An 11,295-nucleotide genomic window follows, 5' to 3' on the forward strand; every position below is an offset into this window, starting at 1 on the left:
TAAATAATTAACTCTTTAAAAAATATTTTATATTTTTAATCGAAGGAAATATAATTTTTCTGCACGTAAAAAAAGTAAGGTATTGCTATAGAAACTTCAAAAAATTGATATATTATTATGGTGACAATGTGACATCACCTTGTTCATTCATCAAGTCCTGTTAATCAATGGTATCATGAATTAATTATCTCATTTTAATATTTTATTTAATTTTTTGAATTTAATGTTTCGCTTAAAAATAATTTTTCACGCTCCAACTCATGTAAGTTGAAATCAGGTACTGTCGTGTAAAAGTAAAAATTTCTCTTTTGGATTATCCCATTAATTTTATTTATAAATTACTTTCAATATATTTTATCAGAATTTTAAAACTTTAAATTTTATTAATTCTATTTTAAAGTTTATTATATTTTTACCCTACCTCTAATAATTAAAAAAGAATTATTTTTAATTTTTTTAATATTTAATAAGAGTGAAAAGATAAAAATAAATATAAACAAATATAATTAAAATTAGTTTTCCCTCTTGGGTAAGATTTGAACATTTTTAACATGGGTTAGCAACTTTTACAATTTTTTTTTCAGAAAGTTATATCTTATCCGATAAGCCATTTGATTAAAGCTAAAATCAAATTAATAATGGATAATGATGAAAAAAACTTAAAGAGAGAATTAATGACAATTGAGTCTTTAATAAAAATTTTTAAAAATAAATTATAAATATTAATATTGATTGAAATAGTTGCTGGGAGATATCTCAATTGTAAACTGAAAGTTACATTTACTCCTTCATTAAAAAAAAGGGAAATTTTTTTGAGGAATGATATTAAAAAATATAAAATATTTAGACATTTTAAAGTATAATTAATGAAATTTTTTTAAGAATATATTTAATATGATGTAATTAATAAGATTATTTAATTGAGATACTCTATTTAGAAGGGATAAATATGAAAAGAAAATATAATTTTTAAGACCATTAATTAATTTATTGAGAGTACAATTGTGTTAAAAATTCCTTATACTATTGAACAGAGAGAGAGTATAATCTAAATATCTTATTTGTAATTATATCTTTTAAATTTATAATTATTTAAATTAATATTTATAATTTATAGTATTTCTTAAAAAATTTATCAGATATCTAAATATTATTAGCTCTTAAAAGTGATTCTTTCAATTAGTAACTTGACTGGCCCGAATAAGTCAAGAAGAATGGACAACAAATAAAGCAACAATTTGGTTCAACGATCAAACAAGCTGTAGAGAAGAAGGCAGCAAGTTGCGGAATAGGAGAGTCGTGGACACAAATAAAAACGATTTTTGAAGCCGAAGAATTTCACCAAAAAAGAGCCATGAAAATGACACCACAAAATTTGTCAGCCTGACACGTGGCACTCCAAGGGGCGAAAAGAATCACTTGGAGCAAAGTACAGGCCCCCTGATGATCCTCCTTTGGGGTCCAAACAGGATATTATTTGAGAGGCTGCTTGTAATCACTCAATTTACCAAAATGACCTTCCGTTCTTCGAATGCCACGTCTGAAAATGCGGGCCCACTGAGCGTCCTCAGCTCTGCCAGCTAGACCAACGTCAGCTTACATCATACGTGTCGTTATGTTATTTGTCTAAAATACTTTCCCTTGCTTCTGCGATGGATTGATGGAACCCCGAGCCTAGCCTACCATCTCTCTCTCTCGCACTGTCCTCTTCTCCTTCTGCATTCCCTGCCGGTGCTGTTCCGAGTGCATTGTTTGCTGTTCTGGATCGAATTGCTCCTCTAGATAGTTGAAATTACAGATGGGTGCTTGTGAGCAAGTTGCTTTTTTCTCTGTCTTCATCGATTTTTATATTTTCTGTTTTATTAATCTGGCCTTCTCTTTTGTTTGGCCAATCCTTAACGGTGATTTTCAATTACATGCAGAATCGGGTTTTCTAGAGTTTGGAGGCTATGCCGAAACTGGGTTCCGTAAGCTGAGTTGAGGTACAATCGGGTTTTCTGATTTGGCTTCCTCCGTGATCCAGTCTACTTTCAGTTTCGCGTTGCTTCTGTTTTCTTTGAATTTCTTCGTCTGTGTCGAGGGTTCTCGTAAATTCTTCGTTTTAGCTCCCGATTCTGTGAAATCTAGAAAGGCCAATTCGGATACACTCTGTATTGACGAATGGCGCTAACTTACCGGGCAATTCATGGGAATGTCTCATAATTTTACCTAGAGGAACTTGTACACCTGGACTTTTGGAAGTGGTCAACATGCATTAAGAGAATGTGGTAGAGGAAGTAAACCTTGTTATTTGCAATTGGTTTGATTGACGTGCTTTCTTTAATATATGTAAAAATGTCCTTTATATTAAAGCTGTTAGTGGATTCAAAGGTTACCACTTTACGGTTGAGCAGGGGATTTTGGGGTAATCAGAATTCGTAGATGCGTGAAATTTGAAGCAATTAAATTTAGCCTTGGTTACATATATTATGTTTAAATGCATCTGCATCTCTCCATCTTTTTTTTAATTCCTGCTAAAAGTTTGATACTAGCATCTACATAAGATTGAAGCCTTTTGAATATGAAAAGAGATGTGGTACTTAATAGATTGTCAGACATTAGAACTAGTTGGCTATTGTGATCTAAATAAAAAAGACTATTGAGTAACTGAAGCAACAATAAACAGAAATTCAACGCATATCCAGAATTTCGGAAAAGAAGAAATTAGAAATATTTCTATTTCTTCATCTTGAATTATGTTGTATTAACTTCACACGTGTCTTGCTGGTTTAATAGAATCCATGAAATTGAATCATCACCTCCATTATAAGCTATTATTTGGATGAAATAGTATTTCTGTCACCTGGTCTTCTCGTTGTTTCCTGACTAATATGGACAATCTAATGCTATATACTGGCATTCAAAGGTATGGAAACGATTAATGATTTTGTTCCACACGGTTTTACCAGGTGACTAAAATGATTCTTACAAAGCAATACCGTTGCGTACACTCCGCTAGCTGTCAATGCACCAAGGGGCATTTAAGTGAAGATGTGATATTCTTGGTATTCCAACAACTAAATTGGAATCCCAAGTTAATTGCCGCTCTGTCATGTGTATGCAAGTGGTTTGATGATCTTGCTAAGCGATTATTATGGAAGGAGTTTTGCCGAACCAGAGCACCAAAGATGATGCTTGATCTACAATCTAGTGGAAGCCACAGTGTTGATGGAAACTGGAGGGCTCTAGGGAAGCTGCTAATCTACTGTTCAGGATGCAACAAAGGTGGTTTGTTCAATAGCATTCATATCCCTGGTCACTTTGTTTATCGGACTCGATTTTCTAGAACATCAGGCAAGAGCTTTCTTTTGCCACAATGCAGAACTGATGTTTTATATGTATCTGATCCTTGTGAGCATCTTGACCAAGGTGAAGATGGGGATATAGGATTCTTCCGCGGAATTTTTAAGTCATTCTCTACTTCAAAGGTCAGGAAGATGCTTATAAAAAAAGGTGCCAAGCTCCATCCAACAGAAGTTTGCCCTTATTGTAAGGCAAAGTTGTGGAGCATGCTGCAGGCCAAGATGATTCCTCAAAGTGCTAGCTGCAGGTTGGGTGCCTATGAAGATTGCATTGAGTATTATGTGTGTCTTAATGGACACGTGCTTGGTATCTGCACCCTCTTGCCATTGTCTGATTCGGAAGAGACGTCTGAGTTGGAGTAATATCTGCTTGATTCTCAGGTACTAGCCTGTAGCCAAAAATACCATGAGTTTTGGCCTGTTTTTCATTTTTCTCTTCTAATTTCTTTTAAAAGAAATGAAAAATTAAGGGCATAAAGTGTTTGCTATTGTTTTTAGTTGGCAGTTCTCTTAGAGAAATGTACAAGTTTTCTTCCCTTCTTTTATTGAACATTTTTCAGAGTCATGCTCAATGTACAGTGCTTACTTAAGTGGAATGTTTCTCAGCATAAAAAGCCACTAGGACATAAAGTCTTCTATATCTTCAGCAACTCTTTTTATTTTTTATATGATCTCTCATCTGAGACGTCTGCAAAAAGTACAGATCTTTTTGACATAAGCTGATTCAAACAGCCCTGAAAAGATCTCTTTTCTGTATCCTGGTAGTTAGTTGGGAATTCGGCCACAACATTAAATGGTTTGCCAATTGTCATCATCATGGCTGAGTCTTCCCAACAGCGTTGTGCGGTTCATGGTTGGACTGTAGGAGGACTCTAATTTCACTTAGTCGGAGTGACTTAAGTGGAAAATATAGATATATCCTGTATTGGGTCTTTTTGTTTATTGATGCCCATAAGTTATTTATGCCAATAATTGAATCTTTCAAAACTTGACCTTGAGTTTGGATGTATTATTTTCACATCTAAAGCCTGCAATTCTGAACATTTAGATCTGAATTATTATGATTTGTGCGGCTATTGTTACTGTGTTCAAGTTCTGATTCATAGAAGATTAGGTACTATATGCTTGGGGTATTTTATATACTATGAAATCAAGATTATGTTTTGGCAATTTATGGCAAAGAAGATGGAGGATCTAAATAATTTGAATAAATACAAAACTTACATGTCTATTCAGGAAAGATGAAAAATGATTTGTCTGCTTTCAAGCCTTTTTACTGTCAGGACTTTTTGTATTCTGTGTGTATCGGATAAGTTATTAGTTTTGTGAACTATATTAGCTATTCATCCACTGGGTGCTGTGGTTATGGATGAAACGTGTTAAGTTTGTAATGAAAATCTTGATATTAGATATTGGCACTAGCATGAACTATTGACTTAATATTGCTGAAATTAAGGGTTAAAACTGGATGTAATGAATGAGAAGACATGCGTGCAGACTCATGTAGTGGCTGGTGGCTGATGATGATAAAAGATAAATAACAGACTCCTAGAAAATTGTAAAAATCCTAACCATGTAACCTATTAGACTTACTTTAAATAATCCATAAGTTTCTCAACCAAGACAACATCAAATTCTACATTACTAATCTTCATAGTAGAGACTTTTTTGTTTTTTCATTTTTCAAAACATATACCTCTAGTTTCAAGATGTAGGCATTTCATAACTATTGGGGACTTTTGCACATATAGTCCCTTTGATAAGATCAAACAAAGATAATGGCCTAACATTTTAAATATTTTGCAATGTGGTTGAATTAATATTTATTCTCTCCATTAAAAAATGTAAAGCATTTTTAACCATATCTCACCCCTCAATAAAGTAGTTACCTACTTTCAAACTAATCCTATCTTTTCATATTTACCCCTATTAGACATCCTACAATAAATATAAAGCCATTATCAATTGGGTCATTTTTGAAAAAAAAGGCAATAATTACATCTTGAAAGACAAAAAATGCCTTATATTTTTGAACATTCAATTTTTTAAAAAATGCCTTACATTTTTTGATGGAGGGAGTAAATTGAAATAACAAAAAAACCCCTTCTCAAATTTGAAATATATTATGCCCTCTAAGCTAATGGTGAAGTATTCAAAAGTGTTTAAATATTGAAGTGATATATGGTTGTAAATGGGCCACAATTATGATCGTTCAGTTACAAGAAGTTTGCTATTCTATTACAAAAGTTTTTTATTTTTATTTGTTTTAGGGATAAAAAGAGAAAATCGCACCCCAACTGATTGTAAATGGGCTACATTCCAAATTTATCAAAAATTTCTTCCATAATTTCTGGTTAATATATTTTTCATGGACATTGGGCCATTTTACTCTAACTATTGCTTGAACTTTAAGGCTGTTCAATTTCTAATTGTAGTTAGACTTGGCAATAGCAGTTCACAGTCTCGTAAAAACCTGCAGTATAAATAGATAGTTTGTTGATGTTGGGATGTTATCCCAGATTGCATGTTAGGTCGTCTTCTATTATTGATAATCTTTCATTTTTTGCTGCACGACAACCTAGAGAAGGGAACTGCTTTCTGTGACCAGCAAATAACTTGTATTAATTAAAGAGTAGAAAATATTTATTCTATATGCAGTAAAAGCTGTGATCTGAAGTTTAACAACTTAACAAACTATGAATTTTTCTTGGGGCAGATTCGCTACCAGTCCTTCCATGAAGTATGGTTAAACATCACGCTGGTATGCTCCCAAGTAAATTTCTGTTTCTGCAGCAGCTGAAACCTACCATTATGATATCATCTAAAACTGATACCACGCGCTGCTGCTTTTCTTAAGCAATGCTGGTGTTTCACCTGAAGAATTGTGGGTGTCACTAACAATTTTTGCATGAATTATGAATTAAAGGTTATCAGTTGTTACTGTGAACGATGTAGTGTCTTGTATATCAAATATGCGGATGCCTCTGTACCTGGGTGACAGATTGGCTTGTGTAATAGCTCATAGTTGTTCGGTACCAGTCATGTTGATTTACATGTTCTCATTATCTCATAAGTCTTAAATTGCACAAATCTTGTTATTTCTGGTAGTATATGAATAGAAAGAGGATTAGTCTATGCATACACACTCATACAGGGAAGAGGAGGTATGTATAGACCAAGTTGTGTAGGATCAAGGAGGAATAGCGTATAATAGAGATTTGATGCCTGATGTTAGAGCACTGTTTCTGTGAAGGAATGAGGAAGGTCTTTCAGAGGATTTGGCCTCATGTATTGCAGAAGTAAATAGAGCGAGCTAAAATAAAGTCTGCTTGCATTTGATTCCATTGTGATCCATGGTGTTTTTGTTTTCGTTTCAAATAAAAATCTTTTTCAACACTCGTAATTATTAATGACAAAGTTTCTTGCAACCATAATTTTTAATGGTATCTTATAACGAGAATTTTGTAGTAGTGAAAACTTGAGGAATTATTATTTGTCAGTATCACTAATGTTGATTTGCATTTTCTCATTATCTTAAAAGTATTGAGTTGCGTGATTAATCCTGTTCCTTCTGCTAGGATACGTATATGGAGTAGAATTAGCTGATATCCTAAGATATGGAAGGGGGAGAAATGTTGAATCCAAACTGTGCAGGATGAAGGAGGAAGTGTTTATAATGGTGAAAAACAGAGTAAGGTCTGATGCCTGATGCTATATATCACTATTTCTGGGAAGGAAGAAGCTAGGAAGGTCTTTCAGCAGAAATTTAATTTGCCCCAAGTGTGTTATAGGAGGAAATCGAGTATGGTACAAGAAAATCTACTTGCACTCTGTTTCCACTGTAATTTGATATGTTATTGCTCAACCATGGTAGTTTTTTGTGAAAAAAATATTAAACTGCTGTAAGCAATTTTTTATTTAATATAGATAGACAATCATCTTGTCTAGTCATAGCGTAAGATGGAATTTTGGAAACCAGAAAGAAAATTAAATGAAGAAGAAAGCATGAAAACTATGGTTGGCATCCGCATACTCCTACAGTTTTAGTGCGCGTTCTAGTTGGACTTCAACTTCACCCATATCTGGCCCTTGATTGGGATCTTCACTCAAACAACTGCGAGTAATGTCCATATACAACTGCCAACGCTTAGGTGCTACTTCTCCCGCTAAACTGGAATCAATAATTCCTAGAGCACTCCCATTTTCTGCCAAATTTCGTACTTTCTTAGGCACGCTATGCGTACATGACAGGGTTCTCATTATTAACCCCTTCACATTTATATGTGATATTAGTACGTCCCCAGCACTCGGGCTATGTATCTGCCAATCTTCAATTTCAATTGGAAACAATACCAATTTCAAAAGCTTTAAGAAAGTTTAAATTACTTGTTGCTCATATGACTTCACTATCTAGGACACCAACATTCACGAGGCACTAAGACGTCTATCTTTTGCATGATTGCTTCATAATATTAGATTCCAGTCAAACAGATAATACTGGAATCTCATGTTATGAAGCTGACCGTGCCAATATCAGACTCCGAAAGATAAACAACAACAACAACAACAACAAGCCTTTATCCCACTAGGTGGGGTCGGCTACATGGATTGCAAGATGTCATTGTGCTCTATCATTTATCAAGTTTTTAGGAATATTATTAATTAAGAGATCGCGCTCAACAACTTCCAAGAGTGTTCTCTTAGGCCTTCCTCTACCTCTCTTAATCGGACTCAAAGTTATATGTTCCACTCTTCTCACTGGTGCCTCCCTTTGATCTTCTTTGTACATGTCCAAACCATCTCAACCGATTTTCTACCATTTTTTCCTCAATAGGTGCCACCCTCACTTTTTGCGTACGTGCTCATTTCGAATTTTATCTTTATGTGTATGTCCGCACATCCATTGTAACATTTCCAACTTTATGTTCTTGCTGTCCCGTTAGAGCCCAGCATTCACTACTATATAACATTGCCGGTCTGATAGCAGTGCGATAAAACTTTCCTTTAAGTTTATTAGGCACCTTACGGTCGCAAATAACTCCTTTAACTTTTCTCCAATTAAACCACCCAGCTTGAATTCTATGTGAAATATCTCCACTGATTTCGCCATCATTTTGAATAATGGCTCCCAAATATCTAAACTTTTCACTTGAGGTATAATTTGATCTCCGATTTCACTTCCAAATTATTATCGAATAGTCCTTTACCAAATTTACAATATAAATATTCCGTCTTACTTCTACTCAGACGAAAACCTTTTGACTCCAATGTCCTCCTCCATAACTTAAGTTTGCAATTAACATCTTCTCTTGTCTCTGCTATAAGAACTATATCATCCGGGAAGAGCATAAATTTCGGGATTTCCTCTTGAATATGTTCCGTCAAAACATTTAAAATCAAGTTGAACAAATAAGGACTCAGAGATGATCCCTGATGTAGTCCAATCTTTATAGAAAAATCCTTTGTTTGACCACTAGGCGTTCTTATACTAGTTTTTACCCCCTCATACATATCTTGTATGGCTTTAATATAAGCAATCCGTACTCCCTTTTTTTTCCAACGCTTTTCAAAGCACTTCTCTTGGTATACGGTCATAAGCTTTTTCCAAATCAATAAAAACCATGTGTAGATCTTTATCTTTACAATGATACTTTTCCATTAATCCCCTTAGTAGATAAATCGTCTCTGTAGTTGATCTACCTGGCATAAAACCAAATTGATTCTCAGAAATACTTGTCTCCAATCTCAACCTGTGCTCAATTACTTTCTCCCACAATTTTATTGTGTGGCTCATGAGTTTAATCCCTCTATAGTTAGTACAATTCTGAATATCTCTTTATTTTTATAAATAGGAATTAATGTACTTCTCCTCCACTCATCAGGCATTTTCTTGGACCGTAAAATCACATTAAATAACTTAGTTAACCATCTCACCCCTTCTTCACCTAAACATTTCCACGCTTTGATAGATATACAATCAGGTTCGTTGGCTTTACCATTTGCCATTTTCTTAAGAGCTTACTTTACTCCTTATCACGTATTATTCGATAGAATGACAAATTTTGTTCTCCTTCACCAGTTACTAAATCCTCCAAAGTTACTAGATGAATCCTCTCCATCATTGAAAAGTTTAGAAAAGTAAGTCTCCCATCTATTTTTAATTTCATATCTGTAACTAAAATTCTTCCCTCTTCATCCTTAATACACCTTACCTGTTCTAGATCTCTGGATTTTCTTTCCCTACTCTTGGCAATCTTATAAATATTTTGCTCTCCTTCCTTCGTCTCAAGGTTCTTATAAAATTCTTCAAAAGTTTTAGAACGAACTTCACCCACAGCTCTCTTAGTTTCCTTCTTAGCTATACGGTACTTTTCTCAATTTTCCTCATTGTTATACAAAAGTATGGCTTTAAAACAGTTCTTCTTATACTTGATTTTGTCTTGTACACTATTATTCCACCACCAAGTTCCTTATCTCTCGGACCAGAACCTTTCAATTCTCCCAAAACTATTTTTGCAATGACAAAAGAAAATTAAATGAGTAAACCATGAAAACCAGGGTTTGCATGATCTGCTTCTTGTTGCAGTTGCAATATGCGTTCAAGGTCGACTTCAACTTGGCCCATGTCTGGCATCTCGTTCGGATCTGCGCTCAAGCAACTCTCTATGATGTCCATATACAGTCTCTCCAACACTGGCGCTATTTCTCCCTCAAATCTCGGATCAATAATTCCCTCCTCATTATTCCCATTCTCCCCTGAATTTCGTACTTTCTTGAGCACACTACATGCAAATAAAGTAGCACCTTCACTCTTACTCAAACGCCCTCATACTCACAAATTTGGCACAACGTCTTTCCGCATATCAGTTCCAACAAAATCACTCCAAAGGAATAGACGTCACATTTATATGTGACATTAGTAAGCGCCCAGCACTCAGGAGCTATGTATCCCCACACACCTTCAACGGCATCTAACCGTATGGGCTTTGCATCCTTTGCTGAAAACTTTGGTCCTTTCAAAGAAAGCCCCAAAAATGCCCATTTTTGGGAACAAAATTCTCGTCCAAAAGAATGTTACCGGTTCTACACTGCGATGAATGACGGTGCGTTTGGTTCCCGAGTGAAGATAGTGTAACGCACGCGCTACCCCGATACTGATTTCTAGCCTTTTCTTCCATGGCTCAACTGGTGATGACGTGCTATCCTGTTCGTAAAGTTGATAATAGAGGGTTCTGTTTGGGAGGTACTCATACACCAAAATCATTTCTTTTTTGTCATCGCAAAAACCTACAAGAGACATTAGATTCGGGTGGTGTAGCTGGCACATGAAGAGGATTTCGTTCTTGTACAGAGAGAGCCCATACGAGGAATGGGGTGATTCTAGTCGGAGCCGCTTCACCGCAATATTTGGGCTCGCCATTGATAGAGATGGAACCCCTGTACGCTTCACCGAAGTCCCCTCCGCCGATTTTTCGGCTCTTGTCAAAGTCGTCCGTCGATTTTCGAAGTTGGGCAAGAGAAAAGCGATGGCATAGATCTTCCACAGTTGTGCGAGGTTGGTTCGTAGAAGAAGAAGCAGAGCCGCCAAAGCACTTGAGAAGGATTGCCATCAACAGTAACGTCGGGTCGTAGTTGCGATCCAACTGCACAGTGAAGATTAGCTTCATACTTCTGATGAGCCAGTATGTATATAAGAATTGCAATGACAATGTGCACGGGACGGCATGTTTGATCTCACTGTACCGTATGTAAAATTAGTCATCAGAAAGAAAAAAAAACAAGCGAGACATTAAATTAGATTCCATAAACATCCAATGGATGAAGGTTCAGAAAGAAAGACAAAAAAAAAAAAAACTAAGATAGATAGACGGGAAGATTAATAGCCATTTTATTTACATAATATTCAACTCATCATAATTTTACCAACCCACCAACAAAACTGAATACATTTATA

At 35.2% G+C, this 11,295-nt stretch overlaps 1 protein-coding gene across 4 annotated transcripts; it reads left to right on the forward strand.

Annotated features, from left to right (window-relative positions):
* The first annotated feature begins 1,646 nt into the window (after window positions 1-1,646).
* On the forward strand, window positions 1,647-7,288 carry LOC129317090 (EID1-like F-box protein 2). 4 transcript variants are annotated; one of them, XR_008594926.1, is made up of 5 exons: window positions 1,647-1,808; window positions 1,923-1,982; window positions 2,949-3,722; window positions 6,058-6,102; window positions 6,920-7,288. XR_008594926.1 is itself a non-coding variant. In XM_054961429.1 (4 exons), the coding sequence occupies exon 3, from the start codon at window positions 2,958-2,960 to the stop codon at window positions 3,702-3,704; it is 747 nt and encodes a 248-aa protein (XP_054817404.1). In that variant the 5' UTR covers window positions 1,647-1,808; window positions 1,923-1,982; window positions 2,949-2,957; the 3' UTR covers window positions 3,705-3,722; window positions 6,920-7,288. The 4 variants fall into 4 exon arrangements, 3 of the variants coding, with proteins under 3 accessions (XP_054817404.1, XP_054817415.1, XP_054817425.1); XM_054961429.1 differs by lacking the exon at window positions 6,058-6,102; XM_054961440.1 differs by lacking the exon at window positions 6,920-7,288 and having other exon boundaries at window positions 6,058-6,691.
* The last annotated feature ends 4,007 nt before the right edge of the window (window positions 7,289-11,295 follow it).

Source organism: Prosopis cineraria, unplaced genomic scaffold (genome assembly GCF_029017545.1).
Source record: "Prosopis cineraria cultivar Desert tree isolate PC_DT_omini unplaced genomic scaffold, ASM2901754v1 PC1, whole genome shotgun sequence".
Classification (NCBI taxonomy): domain Eukaryota; kingdom Viridiplantae; phylum Streptophyta; class Magnoliopsida; order Fabales; family Fabaceae; genus Prosopis; species Prosopis cineraria.